At 41.6% G+C, this 17613-nt stretch overlaps 1 protein-coding gene and 1 long non-coding RNA gene across 2 annotated transcripts in view; both read left to right on the forward strand.

Moving 5' to 3' along the window:
* Positions 1–5715, forward strand: part of SLC25A32 (solute carrier family 25 member 32) — a 31967-nt gene extending 26252 nt beyond the window's left edge. Inside the window, exons 4-7 of the mRNA XM_055546486.1 lie at positions 1134–1294; positions 2160–2273; positions 2586–2731; positions 4301–5715. Coding sequence (XP_055402461.1) covers positions 1134–1294; positions 2160–2273; positions 2586–2731; positions 4301–4439 — 560 coding nt within the window. The 3' untranslated portion in view covers positions 4440–5715. The remainder of the gene's footprint in view (positions 1–1133; positions 1295–2159; positions 2274–2585; positions 2732–4300) is intronic.
* A 5265-nt stretch (positions 5716–10980) lies between these two features.
* Positions 10981–15497, forward strand: LOC129626985 (uncharacterized). Its single transcript, XR_008702362.1, has 3 exons — positions 10981–12339; positions 12823–12912; positions 14966–15497. It is a non-coding gene; the product is annotated as an uncharacterized LOC129626985 (long non-coding RNA).
* The last annotated feature ends 2116 nt before the right edge of the window (positions 15498–17613 follow it).

A 17613-nucleotide genomic window follows, 5' to 3' on the forward strand; every position in this document is an offset into this window, starting at 1 on the left:
TGTAAGATGTGGTCCCTTAGGCACAGGGTTAATGAATGGGTGGTCTTAAAACAAAGTAGGACTTATAAGTCCTGTGTTGACACCTTGTTCTCTTGGTGGTTTTGGGGGGGTTTGGCGGGGGGAGTAGGAACATCATGTCATGCCATGCAGTTTGTGAGCGCTTAGTTCCCCCACCAGGTGTAAAAGCGCTGAGTCCTAATCACTGGACCACCAGGAAATTTCCCCACCCTGGTTTCTTAATGTTTACTGAATGTTTACTAAAATTTCAAAATTTTAGATTTATTTTTTAATTGAAGGGTAATTGCTTTACAGAATTTTGTTGGTTTCTGCCAAACCTCAACTTGAATCAGCCATAGGTATACATACGTCCCCTCCCTCTTGAACCTCCCTCCCTCATTTACTGATTGATTTTTTAAGGCAAGAATTATCTTGCTCATTTTTGAATACCTAACTGCTGTCAGAGACCTAAGTCACATAGGACTCAATATTTGTTGAATAAAAAACTACTTAGGAAATGCAGCAAATGAGAAACTAAACCAGATTATTTATTTATTTATAAACTTGTCACTTTCTGTAAAGAATGTAAATATTACTTTTGTCTTTAGGTAGTTATTTAATTTTTGAGGTATAGAGGCTACTTTGAGTGGGTTTGAGGAAGACTGTGATGCAGTTGAGGTGGGTATATGTGTACACATGGACAGATGGCTGAGATGCTGGTTTCCTGGTCCTTTTCCCCAGTCTTCAGTCCCTCTGGCTTGTACTGTGTCCTCCTCTTAAGCGTCTCTATCTCTTCATCAGCCTCTGCTTCCCAGGACCTCCATCCGTTCTCCACACCTGGTTTAGGAGCCAGGACATCTTTGTTGTCCTCACACCTCTCAAAGGGAGTGTTTTACATTTTATCTCCTTTTAAATTTACTTCTAACTACATGGAGGACTTTTTAAGACCACCAAAAACTATGTCTATCCATTTGTTAACCCTAGGTCTGTGCCTCAGAGACCACATCTTACAGTTGTAGGTACCACCCCCAAGCATCCCCCATTCTTTATATAAACAGACTGTTCTTAATTCGGATTGTCAGAAGTGAGAAAGTACCTGTATGCTGAGTAATAATAGTATTTAAATCTGATTTCAGGAGCCATGACCCTCTGCATCACCAACCCATTATGGGTAACAAAAACTCGCCTCATGTTACAGTATGATAGTGTTGTTAATGCTTCACAGCGGCAGTATAAAGGAATGTTTGATACACTTGTGAAAATATATAAGTATGAAGGTGTGCGTGGATTGTATAAGGTAATAAATTATCATCAACATATTTCTAATAGCTGACAATTGTAATTTCCCTTGGCTCTGTTGTCTGAGTTCTGAATGACCTGTCAGTCTGTTCAGTCACTAAGTCACGTCCGACTCTTTGCGACCCCATGAATCGCAGCATGCCAGGTCGCCCTGTCCATCACCAACTTCCAGAGTTTACCCAAACTCATGTCCATCGAGTCGGTGATGCATCCAGCCATCTCATCCTCTGTTGTCCCCTTCTCCTTCTCCCCTCAATCCCTCCCAGCATCAGGGTCTTTTCCAATGAGTCAGTCCTTCGCATCAGGTGGCCAAAGTATTGGAGTTTCAGCTTCAGCATCAGTCCTTTCAATGAATACTCAGGACTGATCTCCTTTAGGATGGACTGGTTGGATCTCCTTGCAGTCCAAGGGACTCTCAAGAGTCTTCTACAACACCACACTTCAAAAGCATCAATTCGGTGCTCAGCTTTCTTCACAGTCCAACTCTCACATCCATACATGACCACTGGAAAAACCATAGCCTTGACTAGATGGACCTTTGTTGGCAAAGTAATGTCTCTGCTTTTGAATATGCTATCTAGGTTGGTCATAATGACCTGTAGTCAGTCCTGAGAAGAAGCCAAATTTGGGCAAAGAACAATTTATGAAAACTGAAGTCTGCATTGAAATTGTACTTTAAACCATTGTCCTCATTACCAAAAGCAGTATCATGACACTGGTGGGTGAGAAGCACTGTCTAAAACTTTGAATAACCATTTCTCTAAGTCACACATTGAGGTCACCCGTTCCTTACTCCCCTCCCCGTAAGCTGTGGTCCTTTGAGAACTTGGTTAGTCTAGCCTTTTTTTCTTTATCTTTTTTAGGGGTTTATTCCAGGGTTGTTTGGAACATCACATGGTGCCCTTCAGTTTATGGCATATGAATTATTGAAGTTGAAATACAACCAACATATCAATAGATTACCAGAAGCACAATTGGTAAGATGAATTTGAAAAAAAAAAAAATGGTATTTACTTTTATGGGCATTTAATAGATGGAAATTTTATCATGCTTAGTAGTATTGCTATGATAATGAGTACCAACTCAGCCACTAATTTAATTTATAGCTAAATACTTTATAGGCTAATGACACATAAATGTTAAAAATAGAGCAGATAAATGTTAAAAACAGAGTTTGTGTTAAGAGAGGAAACCAATTTTCACTTACGGATCCACTTCAGTGTTTTCCCATCTTTATTTTTAAAGAAGTTCCATCTAAAAAAAAAAAATGTCTTATATTGTCATTTTAGAGCACAGTAGAATATATATCGGTTGCAGCACTATCCAAAATATTTGCTGTGGCAGCAACATACCCTTACCAGGTTATAAGAGCTCGTCTGCAAGATCAGCATATGTTTTACAATGGTGTATTGGATGTAATGACAAAGACATGGAGGTAAGAGCACGTGTATGTTAGAATGGCTCTTAGGAGGTACCTTATAAATCTTAAACTATCCAACTGACGTTAGTTTTATAGCAAAGACCATGTCTGTGATGAAGACATGGCTGATGGCTCCTTCCTGAACATATCCCATTTACTACATGAGACTTGACTTCATTTGTAAAATTTGAATTTCTGTGTTAACAGAGTTGTTTATAAAAATCAAATGAGATATGTGAAAGTGCTTTGACAAATTAAATTTTAGGTGTTTTAAACTATTTGGATGGCATTGAGCATAGGGAGTCATAAAAAAACCTAATTTAATATAATTAAGAAGGCCCCACATCTCTACTGGTATCAGGACTTTTGCAAGTAACTTGTTTCTGTATGTGGAACAGACGCTTGTTCTTCGGTATGGGGATCCTTAAACTGTTTTAGGTAGACATCCCCATGTTTCTTTTTAATTCTAAAAGGTCAGAACAGAATATTCAGCATTTCAATTCAGTTCACTTCAGTAAATCTGTATTGAGAACCTAAGTGAAAAGTTTCAAGGCTGTATTCCAACTGTAGGCATGAAGGAAATAAAGTTTTATTTTTGTGTGTGCTGTATTTAGTATTGTCTAGATACCCCACGTCCAAGGTAAGAGAAACCCAAGTAAGATGGTAGGTGTTGCAAGAGGGCATCAGAGGGCAGACACACTGAAACCATAATCGCAGAAAACTAGTCAATCTAATCACACTAGGACCACAGCCTTGTCTAACTCAGTGAAATTAAGCCATGCCCTGTGGGGCCACCCAAGACAGGAGGGCATGGTAGAGAGGTCTGACAGAATGTGGTCCACTGGAGAAGGGAATGGCAAACCACTTCAGTATTCTTGCCTTGAGAACCCCATGAACAGTATGAAAAGGCAAAATGATAGGATACTGAAAGAGGAACTCCCCAGGTTGGTAGGTGCCCAATATGCTACTGGAGATTGGTAGAGAAATAACTCCAGAAAGAATGAAGGGATGGAGCCAAAGCTGGGAGGAATTGGGGGCAGGAGGAAAAGGGGGCAACAGAGGATGAGGTGGCTGGATGGCATCACCACCTCGATGGACGTGAGTTTGAGTGAACTCCGGGAGTTGGTGATGGACAGTGAGGCCTGGCATGCTGCGATTCATAGGGTCGCAAAGAGTCAGACACGACTGAGCAACTGAACTGAACTGAGCATTTATTTATGAAATGTTTAATGCTTGTGTTAGATCAGTTAATACTCCTATATGTTCATACATTTAAAGGCATCTGGAAGATGGTTATGATTAAAGTGCTTTTTAGTTCATTTTGAGGTGTCCCTGCCCTCTCTTCCTCATTCCCACAAAAGGCATGTAAGCCCTACGAATGGTTCATAAACTGTTACTTCAGGACATTGAAAACATGAACTCAAATCCCAGAGGTTTGAATGCTGGCTCTGTGCACTGTCTGCTAAACTTCTGTGTCTTCAGACTAGTTCTGTAGGAAATTAAGTGTGTGTGTGTGTGTGTGTGTGTGTGTGTGTGTGTGTGTGTGTGTATATATATATATTTTTTTTTCCTCTCTCTCTAAAGGAAAGAAGGCATCAGTGGATTTTACAAAGGGATTGCCCCCAATTTGATTCGAGTGACTCCAGCCTGCTGTATTACCTTTGTGGTATATGAAAATGTCTCACATTTTTTACTTGGCCTTAGAAAAGACGACATAAACTAAGAGAAGATAATTACAGTACATCTGCCCAAGGCAGCAACATGCTCCTTTGTATTTGAGACATAAAACTCAGAAGATTACTGCACAGCAACATGGCTCATAATCAAACTTGGTGTATAATCATTAGAAGTCAGAACAGCTCAGTCTTCACTATGTTTTTCTGCTTTTGCCTTCCCCATGGGTATGGGACTTGGCTACCTCTCCCTGAAATGGCTGCCAGCAACATAACAGTAAAATTGACACCAAGTGGAGAATTTCGCAAATTTTCTCCATTTCATTGTCCAAGTAGAAGCTGATTTGCAGCATTTGCTGCATGGATTTGAAGAATGCACTGCTTTTTCTGAACTCATCTGCCTGGATTGGCTTTAAAAATCAACCTCTGTGCAATAGCAAGAAAATGGCCTCTTAAAAGATGTCATTGATATTTGAAGAGTAAATTAAACGTTAAAGATTTACTGTGAAAGATATTCCCCAAATCCTGACCATTTTTGAATTGGGAAAGATTGGTGGGGGGAAAAAAAAATCCTCCATAAATGTGCTTTAGTTTTAATTCAGCTGGAATGCATTTGAAGTTTGAAAAATTCAAGAAGTTATATACTTCTTTTACTTTGAGAAATATCTGACATGTGTTGTCATTCCATCACTACTTTTTTCCCAGAGGCTGGTTTCATAATTTAAAATGTAATCCTGGATCCCACTATTATTTTTTGGCATAGATACTTACTGTCTTTTTTATTTATAAAATCAGAACAAAATCCAGCAGTATCAGCCGTTATTTAGCCTTCCTGACCATAAATCAGTAGCTAATAGATAAACTTATATAGATACTAGATGATTAGGGGTATATTTGTTGACAAACTGAAAACAAAAAGTTATAACTTTCACTTCAGATTTCAGATATGTGGTTTCAGATCCCAAATAATTGATCAATCTACATTGGTTGCTCAGAATCAGGTTTAAATACAGATTACTCTAAAGGCCATTCTTGATTTTGAGTTATTGTAATTGTCTATAAATATAAAGGCCTCTGCCCCAAAAGGATGCCAGAATGATCCAAATGTCAAGAAATATACCCTCAATCATCTAGTATCTATATAAGGTGGCCTATTAGCTACTCCAGTAAGTAATTTTTATTTACATATGAATGCTTTTTTGCACTACCATCTATTTGTTGTAAATATTGTGGTTTTCAAAGCCATATTTAAATGGCTCTTGGAAAAGAGGTCTATTTTTTATATTTTAAAAATGGCTTTTAAAAATAAAGATGAAATGATCAGTACTTAGTTGTATTTACTTTGTTATATGCAGAGAAATGCATTATAAATGTGATATATTTTCCTACTTTTGAATTAAACTATAATTCATATAAAATCCTGATAGTGGTCCCTGTACGGAAAGACAAGTTGGGTTGGCATTTGGGATTTTAGAGGTAGTGTCATTTGAATGCCTCCCTAAATTAATAAGGCATAATTCCTGTTCTCTAAGGGCATACAGACTTGCAGGATGAATCAGCATTAAATAACTACAGTTCTAGATTAAGAACATGGAAGATTTCTACAAACCCTGCAAGAGTTCTGAGCATTTATTCCCCTCGAACAACGGTTACAGCATCCCTTGCTGCTCTGTGCCATCCATGTATGCTGCCGCACATGAGGATGGAGCAGTGAGTGAGCTGCACAACATTCCTGCCTTTAGGGAACGCTCATTTTTGTGAGTGATCAAAATATGCATAATATAACTTCAGATATTAAATGCTAGAAGTAACTAAGGAATAGTGGGAATAGCATTGCTATGTCACGTAGGCCGGTTGAGGTCGGGAAAGGTCTCTTTGAGGAGGTAGTATTTGAAACATTGACATAAGTGAGGAAGCAAGTCACTATGATACGTCAATGTATGAAAACAAGTCAATCTAAGAAATGGAAACTGTTATTTGAGTCAAATTTGAGGATTAAACCCAGGAGGAGCATATCAGAAAGCTCTCACAGTGAAGTAAAGGCACAGTTTTGGAAGCTTGTTGAGACAGAGCTGTTCCTTAAGTGATGTATTATTGACAGTTTATACAATCCAGATCTAAGCATCATCATGGCCCCTTATAAGATCAAGAAGGAATGTTATCTTTTAAGGAGCTGTCTTGGCGATGCTAAGAGAATGTTTCTCTTTATGGTTGAGCAGGTAGTTCTGCTGATGAGGAAGTTTGGTGGATGCATAATGCAGATACACAATGCACAGTAGAGGGGACAGAGGCTACCAAAGGGCAGAGAAAAAATTGTTTAAATTTTTCTTGTATTGCCATAAAACAGGAAATTTAATGATCCATGGGGGGAAACTGCGAAGTAATCTTTCCACTAGAAAGTATTAGGTGATCAACTGTTTGGTCACTCAAAACCAGGGTCACTGCTTGCCTGTCCTAGGGTCTGTCATGTCCCTCCATGTCAAGTTCTAATCACCCGATTCTCTCCTTTCCGGGGAACTGTACTAGCAGGATGTTTGGCAAGAACTGACATTTAATTCTAAGTTGCCCCGTAAGCCTTTTAAGCCCACTTTCCTCACATGTGTGTTGTATATATGCATGATTTTATAGAGAACTGCAGACGTGGTCTAGAATTTCAAGTCATTTGGGCATTATTTTAGTATAAGTAGGTGACACAGCTTGAAAGGCAGGAAAATATCAACATACAAGTTCCAGAAGCTAAATCGATAGTGATGGCAATATCATCAGCAAAGATTTAAGCCAAAATCCTCCTGAATCAAATCATTTTCCTAGTATTTTCCCTAAACTTGAAGTAAGAAGATGGTTCAGAACAAAAATTTGACACTTCATGGGTCATAAGATGAGTTAACAAATAAGATGGTATCACTTAGTGGTATTGGTGGTAACTTTAGATTGCACAGTGCTAGAATTAATTTTAAAATGTTTAGGGACCATTTTGGAGAAGAGAAATCCTTCAAGGCAACCTGGGAATACTGGATGTAGTTAATTGTCCACAAATCCAGCACTTGAGTTGATATTTGAAACTTGCATGTGGTTGAGCCCAAGAAATACAGTTGGCTCATTAGCAAAATTGTGGGCAGTTGTCAGAGTAGTCAGTATACAGGCCTTCGCTGACATTTGGGGTTAGCTGTCTACTTCAGATATCTTCTCAAACTGGTCTGGTAGTGCTAGTCTTATCTAAGTCAAGTGTTGGAAACAGGAGTTGCAGTTCATTCAGCAGAGACCTTATAAGGTCCCTTCAAAAGTGGCCAAGTCCTTTGTCTGTCTCTTCCAGTATGCATAATCTGGTTGCAGGTCATGGTGCATTATTGATTTCTTCCAAAGTTAGATTACTGTGATAAACTTTGGAAACAGAGGGTCTTTTTAATGACTAAACTTTACAAGGCATTATCTGGAAGGTGAGTCTTAGTCACCTTAGTAAACACAGACCTCAATTAACAAAACTAGAATTCAGTGTTCACTGAAACAATTTTTTTTTCTAAAGGTACCCTCACTTCTACCAAATATAGCCAGATTGAAATTGACTTGTTCATAAAATAAGTCTGGCTAATTGACTACGGAGACTTCTAAATTGGCTATGCTGGAACCTGTCGTGAAGACTCTCAGACTGAGCTTTAAAAACCTCAAGGTTAGGAAAGCCATTCCAAAGGTGTGTCAGCAGTAATATTTCAGACAAAAATTATAACCATACTCAGTTCACCCAGTCCTATGTGACTAATCCTTGACCTTTATTTTCTGTTAACAGTTACATGAAGCCATCCATTTTCATTAGAATTCTTTCTTACCCAGTTCAGCAGTATGATATGAATATTAATCAGAAATGTGTACTTGTCAAGAAGTACTTTGTGAATTTTCTTTAAGGATAAAACATTTTTTTGCAAAAAGCAAAGTACAATGATAACTGTCTATAAATGACAAAAGACTTTAAAAGTCAAGGTTAAACATATGATTATAATGCAATTGAAAAACTTGGTTACTGCTGTGACATACAACAACTTAAGATAATTACTAAAATGACTGACAGTCATTTACTAGGACCTATCAGAATTTTAGGAATTCCATATGATTTCTAGAGTATGTGTATTAATGTTGCTGCTGCTGCTGCTAAGTCACTTCAGTCGTGTCCAACTCTGTGCGACCCCATAGACAGCAGCCCAACCAGGCTTCCCTGTCCCTGGGATTCTCAAGGCAAGAACACTGGAGTGGGTTGCCATTTCCTTCTCCAATGCATGAAAGCGAAGAGTGAAAGGGAAGTCGCTCAGTCGTGTCCGACTCTTAGTGACCCCATGGACTGTAGCCCACCAGGCTCCTCCATCCATGGGATTTTCCAGGCAAGAGTACTGGAGTGGGGTGCCTTTGCCTTCTCTGGTGTATTAATGTTAGGTAGGTAGAATAGGAAAAAGGAATCCAGAATGGCGGTGGCTAAAAGACAAAGGGAAAAGCCTGTGAAAATAAATGAAGGTCCAAGGGCGGAGCGAGGACCTCAGGTGAAACAAACAGCCCTCCTGGCTAGCCCAGTTTACATAGGGCAGGCTCACGGGGAGGAGAAAAAACATAAAAAGAGGAGCCAAAATTGAGGGAGGTGGGGGGTTGCTTCTCTTCTCTTCGCATCTTTTGGGTCGGCCTGCCCTCACGCCTCAAAGATATATTTTCCTTTGTTTGCCAAGTAAAATGGAGCTGTAACACTGGTCTGTCCATCACTTCAAATCTTTGCTGCGGTGAGACAGAACCAAGGAAATTACACACTCCGCCGATACAGTGCTGTGACTGGGATTTAACCTGGCTGAAACAACCTCAGCTCTGCCCCCACAAGACAGAGACCAAGCACAGCAGAATGAAAGCTCCTGTGGTGGAAGCTGGATGCGAAGAACACCCAGCACGGCGGAAGTGACAAGAAGCCCAGCGTGCAAGAAAGCAGGACAGCAGAAACAAACTCAGCAGAACGCTCACACGGCTCAGTCTCAGATTCCAGGAGACCTCCGGTTGGGGTAGGAAGTTCTTGCACCTATGGCTGGAAAGACGTGTGGCTAACAAAATCTTAATTCCTTTACAATATCTCATTCCTTGTTTCCTCGAACCTGTGAACAGATAAGTGGCAGTGGGTGCCCCAGGGTGTCCCAAAGGCTCTACTATCTGCCCTGCCTTAGTAACTGTTGCCCATGAGGGTAGGGGTTCTTCTGTCCTTAATCTTCTTTGTGCCAAGGATCAGGCCAGTGAAAACTGTGAGCACAGGTCAGGTATTTAGCAGTTTTTCCAGCAGGTTATGACAGAGAAGACAATGGCAACCCACTCCAGTACTCTTGCCTGGAGAATCCCATGTATGGAGGAGCTTGGTGGGCTGCAGTCTATGGGGTGGCGAAGAGTCAGACACGACTGAGCGACTTCACTTTCACTTTTCACTTTCATGCATTGGAGAAGGAAATGGCAACCCACTCCAGTATTCTTGCCTTGGGAATCCCAGATTGGCAGAGCCTGGTGGGCTGCTGTCTATGGGGTCGCACAGAGTCAGACACAACCGAAGCGACTTAGCAGCAGCAGCCAGCAGGTTATGAAGGGGATTCCTCAGCACATTTTCCCACTGCTTTTTCCTCCTGTCCTTCAGCTCCTCTCTACTGGGACTTGAGCCTGGCCAAAACCCAAAGTGCCTGGTTTCAGGACCTAATGAAGCTCAAACTCTTGATGTCTCATTGCAAAAAAATCAGTGAGAGAGACAGCAATAGGTAAGAGGTGAATTGGTTCAAATTCAGAGAGAAGCACATGCCAAGAGTGTGGGCCATCACAGAGGAGAGGCCATGGAATATGATGTTAGTTTTTGAGGGCTGGGTGATTTCATATGCTAATTGGTGGGAAGATCATTCCATTGGGGAACCACCCACTCCTCCATCTTTTGACAGTGACTTGGAACTGTCCTGGCACCTCTGGGTGTGTCATTTAGCTTGCAGATTGAGGATCAAGGTTTAGTTGAATTTGACTTGTCATCTTGGACCCATTTGATTTTAATCAGTTTATGTTATGCCCTTGGGCTATGTCATTCTTTCAAAAGTTGTGCCCTGCCCCCTTCCCTCCTGTTTCATGATCTTTTCCTGAGCCCCCTCCAGGCCCACAATGTTGCCTCTACAATCTTCTGGAGGGACAACCAGAAAATAGCTGGCCCTTGGGTGAGAAATACTATGTAATATCCAATCTCTCCAGATATTCAGGCCTTCATCTTCCATGTTTCCTACAACATGTGCGACAACAGCACCTCTCAGTGGACCCAATAGTGTGGGGGACAGGCACACAATGCCTGCTAGAAGTCATCTGTTGGTGGCATCCCTTCCAAGGGCAGTTGGGCTTCTGGGGATAATGTTTGCCACTTTGGGAGTAGCCCTGCAGGCCATTTGGGCCCAAACAGTTACCACCCTTCTCCTAAAGTTACAAACATACCCCCAGATTAAATCTCCACTCCACTTTTGTGAACATCTGGTTTGTTGCCTCTTATCAATTTGTTCTTAAGCCACTTACTAACTCCTACAACCAGGGCCCTGCCCCCTTGTAGGCAACATTGTTCCACCCTGCTTATTAAAATACTCCTAATGCCCCAAACAGGACCAGATAACCCACTCCTTTGTCATTACTTCTGTTAGTACCTAGACTGGGTCTATGACAATGAAATGTTTACCATTGGAGCCACCCTAAACTGCCCTTATGAAAGACTAGGGGAAGAAATCAGTGACTTACATTCCCTTAGAGCAATAAGGGGATAAGTCTTATGGCTGTTTCACCAGGTTCCCAGTCTCAAGGCACAGACCTGCATTGCTTTACATCATGATATCTATTCCTATCCCTGGTGGACAAGCCAGCAATGAGTTAAGATTACAACCCCTTAATCCTACCCAGCACTGGTCACACTGGAGACCTTGGGGATGCCAACTCCAATCCGGGGGTCCCAGGAGGTTAACCTGCCTCGACCCGCTTAGGGGTCTGGTCCTTGGGAGGTTGCCACGCCTCAGCCTGCTTGGGGATCCGACAGTCCAGGGGTGCCAGGAGGTCGACATGCCTCGACTTGCCCAGGGACCCAATTCTCAGGAGGCCGACATGCCTCGACCTGCCAGGGATTCGATCTCCAGCAGGTTATCATGTCTCGACCCGCATGGGGATCCGCATCCTGACCCAGGGATGCCTGGCTCTCAGGCTGCAACAATACTGGGTAGGATAAGCTTCGGAAAGACTCACCCCTAAGGAAGTGCACCCATGGAAATAGAAAGAAGCTTATTAATTGTGGGACTGTGCCTGGTCTCAGCAATAACTTAGGAGTGCGAGGAGAACCCTATTGCCTTTCTGGAAAGTCTAAAAGAGGCCCTCCAAAAGTTAACCAATCTGGACTTAGACTCTTACAAGGGACAAGTGATTTTAAAGGACAAATTCGTGTCCCAATGTGCATTATACATCACAATAAAGTTACAACAGCTACGGCAGCAGGACCCTGCTGCCTCTTTAGATGAAATGGTCCAAATAGCCACCAATACCTTTTATAACAGAGAACAGGAGAGGAAAGCCAATGCCCAGGAAAAGGAGAAAAGGAAAGAGACAAGCCATGCCCAGATGCTGGCCGCCCTCCAGGGAAGCCCTATGGCAAACCCCGAGTCCTTGAAGGACAAGGCATGAGGCAAATGCCTAATCTGTAGACAGGTGGGACATTGGGCCTAAGAGTGTCCAAACTATGGCAAGTCTCTTAAAACAGCTTCCTACAAATGCCAACGGTTGGGACATTGGGCGGCACTCTGCCCTAGGGACCCAAGAGCCTCAAGGTCAAGCGCCAAGCCTTCCCTCATGATGATTCAACAGGACTGAAGCAGCCCGCTCCACCAGCCCGCCTATCACAGATGACCATTACAGGGCTGGAGCCAAGGGTGCAACTGGATGTGGCAGGTAAGTCTGAGAATTTCTTGGTTGACACCTACCCTGTCCTGACCTCCTGGTCCAGAGCCTTCTCCCCCCAAACCTGTACCATTCTGAGTGCTACAGGAAAAACAATTACAAAAAGATTCACCTGATCACTTCTTTGTTGCTGCAATGGACAAATATTTTCCCATCAGTTTCTAGTGGTTCCTGAGTGTCCTACTTGCTTATTGAGAAGGGATCTCTCTCTGCCTTTGAAATCTTGCAGCTATTGCAGTCCTGATAAAAGATGCTTTAAAACTCTCTCTTGGGGGCAAGCTATTTTTACCAGCCATCAAGTAAAACAACTCCTGAATGGGAGAGGCCATTTATGGACGTCTGATCAAAGAATCCTCAGATACCAAGTAGTGCTGATGGAAAATCCAGGCCTGACTATATCCCCTTGTGAGGTTCTTAACTCAGCTACCCTCCTGCCTACCCCCAAAGGCTCTCTCTCCTTTCACTCTTGCCTAGAAACCTTGGACCACGGACAAAACCCTGAAAGGGACTGTCAGAAGATCCTCTGACCAATCCTGAGGAAATTTGGTACATTGATGGAAGCAGGTTTGTCTTGGATGGAAAAAGAAGAGCTGGATATGCAAGAGTCTCCCAATTTTGAGACCATAGAGGCTAAACCTTTGCCACCAGTTACTTCAGCCCAATTAGCCGAGCTTTTAGCCCTGGCTCGAGCTTTAGAGCTGGGAAAAGGAAAAAAAGTAGCCATTTACACTGATTCCAAATGTGCCTTTCTGGTGCTACATTCACATGCTGCTATTTGGAAAGAAAGAGGCCACTTGACCACCTGAGGGTCCCCAATCAAATATGGTAATCAAATCCTTAGGCTCTTGGAGGTTGTCCATCTGCTCGCTGAGGTTTCAGTCTCCCACTATAAAGGACACCAAAAAGGAAGCATGGAAGTGGCACAAAGGAACCAAGCAGCTGATCAGGCAGCTAAGAGAGCAGAATTACAGAACAATGCCCTAAAGGGGGTTGCCACCTTAGTTCCACAGACTAATTTGCCCAAAACTCCTTCTTATACTGAAGGTGAGACTCTTAAAGCTAAGAGTGAGGGCTTTCAAGAAGATGATATAGGGTGGTTCCAAAAGGAGGGACTCCTTTTTCTGCCTGGAACCTCCAATGAAAGTTGGTTAACTCCTTACATGCCACCACTCATTTAGGGGAGAAGGCCCTCCAAAGATTACTAGAAAGGTCCTTCAGAGAAACAGGCCTCCAAACGACTATAAGGCAAGTGGTCTCCTCTTGTCCCACTTGCCAGTTAACCCCCAAGGAGCTCAAAGACCCCAGCTGGCCCAGCACATCCAATGACATGGGACCTACCCAGAAGAGGTCTGGCAGATGGACTTCACCCTGATGCCAGTTTCTCAAGGGTATAAATACCTATTAGTCATGATAGATACATTCACAGGATGGATTAAAGGCTTTCCCACCGGACTGAGAAAGCTGAGGAGGTAAAAAAAAAAAAAACTGCTCCATGAAATCATTCTGAGATTTGGTCTGCCCAGGTCATTACAAAATGACAATGGGACATGATTTACTTCTAAGGTCACCCAAGGGGTCTCTAAAGCATTGGGCATTACTTATTATCTCCATTGTGCCTGGAGGCCTCAGTCTTCAGGAAAAGTGGAAAGAGCCAACCAATTCTTAAAATCAGCGATAAAAAAGATAACCCCAGAGACCTCCCTGGGATGAAAGGAGGTTTTACCAATAACTCTCCTCCACACCCATATTGCCTCTAAGGAACAGGTTGGTCTTAGTCCTTATGAGATGCTATATGGGAGACCTTTGTTTATGTCAATGACCTCTTCCTAGATCCAGAGGTTCAGATCCTCTGGTCTTATACCATGGTCATTGGGCAATTCCAACACAGTATACACTTGTGGGGTGTCAACTGGACCCCAAATATTCTAAAGAGCCACCACTGTATGCTCCAGGGACTCAAGTCCTAATTAGAGTCTGGAAAGATGGGTCAAAAGGCTCCATTCCAGCCCACATGGAAAGGCCCCTAACCTGTAATACTCTCTACCCCCACAGCAGTCAGGGTTCCAGGACACAACTCCTGGATTCTCTACTCATGAGTCAAGCCATGGAAGAAAACATAAGAGGACACTCAATACACCTGGGAGCCCCTGGGAGATCTTGGGTACCTATTCAGAACTACAAATGAGTGCCATTCTAATGAACACCCTCAAAATTAAGTTTCTGGGGATAAGATTTCTCAGGACAGCTCTAAAGAGGCAACACAGCTTGGCAGGGGTTCTACTCCAAAATAGCCAGGAGATAGATCTCCTAATCCCTGAACAAGGAGGGACTTGAGCCATCTTGAATGAGACGTGTTGTTTCAGGGTAAATACCTCCAGCCAAGTTAAAGAAAGTCTCACAGTCCTCAAGAAAAACATTCAGATCCTACAGGATTTCAAAGAACGAGCTGGAGAGTTCTCGGAGTGGCTACAATCTCTCTTTGAGGAAATCCTTCTTCTGGCGAGAGGGAATTTGTAGTTGGCTAATGCCCCTACTAATCCCTGTCATCACCGTATTGATGCTGCTTATGATTGCTTTGTGTATTATCAATTGTCTAACCTGTTTTGTCTCTGCCCAGGTCAACAAGATACAACATGCCGTGCCGGTTCAAAAAGGATATATAAAACTACACCCAACCATGGAAAATATCACTCACCCTTAGATGGAGCATACACCACTATAAGGACTCTGAGGCTTGAGACTAGCAAGAGGGGGAGGCCCAATACCCCTCGCCGTCCCAGTTCAGCAGGAAGTAGCCAGAGAGACCTCAACGGCCCTGTTCCCAAAGAATTGGGCCTCCCATCTCTTGAGGGAGGAAGGTTAGGTAGTTAGAATAGGAAAAGGGAGTCCAGAATGGTGGTGGCTAAAAGACAAAGGAAAAGCCCATGAAAATGGAACAAAAGAAAATCCGAGGAGCAGAGTGAGAACCTCCTGGCTAGCCCAGTTTACAGAGGGCAGGCTCAGGGGTAGGAGGAAAAACATGTAAGAACAGGAGCCAAAATTGAGCCGGGGGCTTCTCTTCTCTTCGCGTATTTTGGGTTGGCCCACCCTCACACCTCGAGGATATATTTTCCTTTGTTTGCCAAGTAAAACAAAGCTGTAACACTGGTCTGTTCATCGCTTCAAATTTTTGCTGCGGCAGGACAGAACCAAGGAAATTATACACTCTCTTGACATTAATAACATTTACCCATAGAATACAGTCTAAGAAGTTTTATCACTACTTATTTGACAATGCTTTCCATGTAATTTGACATACCAAATAAGCCTAATTAGTTTAATATTCCTCTCTGAGATGGAGAGAAAACAGATTTTGATGTGTTCCAGGAACCCTTTGTAAAACTTCAAAGTTAGCTGGAGGTCACATGAGCCTCATTTAGGATTTTATCTTTGGGAATTCTGTCAAAAATATCAAGAAGTTTTAAAACACTTGGTCAAATAGAAACACAGGTCACTAAATAAAATGAATACGTATTCACAACCAAGGTGACAATAAAAGATCTCACTGGCAAATACAGATCATTTAAACACGAAGAAACTCACAATCTATTACCAAAAACAATCCAAAATCTTAAGAAAACTTTATCCTCTTAGATAATCAAATTCAGGTTTTGTGCCACTTTGAAGATTTTTTTAATGAAGTTCAATATTACCTAAGCCAGTCCTGACCATGTACAAACCTCTTAGTGTTCGTTTCCACAAATCTTTGACAACTTGATGTATCCATTTAGAAACAACCAGCTCTATAACAAAACCACTTTTTTTTTTTTAAACAAAATGTATTTCTGTTCCTCTTACCTTCTTGGCTGAAAACACGCGTCCTACTTTCCTTGCATACTGAAATGTTTCCCTTATAATTCTTTACCTTAAACCTTAGTCTCTAGCAAAATCCAAGAAGCAAGTAATTATAAACTGTCATACCAGCGTTTCCTGATTGGCATTTATGACTGTATTTTAGAAACATACATCTTCCTTAGAATTTCTTTCCACAATGTGGTACAAAAACATGTATCTAATAAGCCCAAACAACTTTAGTTTCTCATAAGACAAAAGTAGGTGAACTTAGACCTGCCCAGCAATTAATGGCACAGTATTTCATCCTACTTATAATGACCCAGACAGTGAAGGAATTTTCATGGTTTAACTTAGTTTTGTTTCAGGTTACCAAAATCTGGAGATACTGTCTTTAGAGTAGACATTCCTAAATCAGATATTCCTTAAGAGTTTACGTAAAGTTCTTATCTCATTTACCTCTATTTACTTAAAAGTTATTGTTATTTTTCTTGCTAACAAATTTTGTAACAGTAATAAGGTTTTATTTGATTTCTAGTAAACCAAGGTACAGTAAAAGTATATTTAATATTGATGACTCTAAAGACATGTCTTTATTAATCAAACCAACAAGCTTAAGCTAACTTAATCAAATATTAATTCAGTACTGAATATTTTCCAGATCATATGAACCTGAAGTTCATTCTGACCAGTTTCATTTATTTTTCCAAGTATTTATATAAGCATTTAATTTCCTTTAAGTCAATTAAATAGAGCTCTTTTAAAAATTAATTTTGACAATAGCATGTATCTACAACACAGAGAGATACTTACAGAGACTGTTACAGGGAGAAAGCCAATTCTGACTCCCCGTTTCAAACTGTTACTTTGACTTGCTTTTCATCACATTTGTCATTGTAATTATACTCAATGGCTTGTCTGGAGGACCCTGCCATTCTGCTTGACTGTAAACTAAAGTGCCTTTGTTCAGCTCCTGGAAAGATAATTTGTCCCTGCCCACCTGTGAATAGTAATGTAATGTCTCTGCTTTTGAATATGCTATCTAGGTTGGTCATAACTTTCCTTCCAAGGAGTAAGCATCTTTTAATTTCATGGCTGCAGTCACCATCTGCAGTGGTTTTGGAGCCCAAAAAAATAAAGTCTGACACTGTTTCCACTGTTTCCCCATCTATTTGCCATGAAGTGATGGGGCCAGATGCCATGATCTTCGTTTTCTGAATGTTGAGCTTTAAGCCAACTTTTTCACTCTCCTCTCTCACTTTCATCAAGAGACTTTTTAGTTCCTCTTCACTTTCTGCCATAAGGGTGGTGTCATCTGCATATCTGAGGTTATTGAGATTTCTCCCAGCAATCTTGATTCAAGCTTGTGCTTCTTCCAGCCCAGCGTTTCTCATGATGTACTCTACATATAAGTTAAATAAGCAGGGTGACAAT

The sequence above is a fragment of the Bubalus kerabau genome, chromosome 14 (genome assembly GCF_029407905.1).
Source record: "Bubalus kerabau isolate K-KA32 ecotype Philippines breed swamp buffalo chromosome 14, PCC_UOA_SB_1v2, whole genome shotgun sequence".
In the NCBI taxonomy this organism is placed as follows: Eukaryota; Metazoa; Chordata; class Mammalia; order Artiodactyla; family Bovidae; genus Bubalus; species Bubalus kerabau.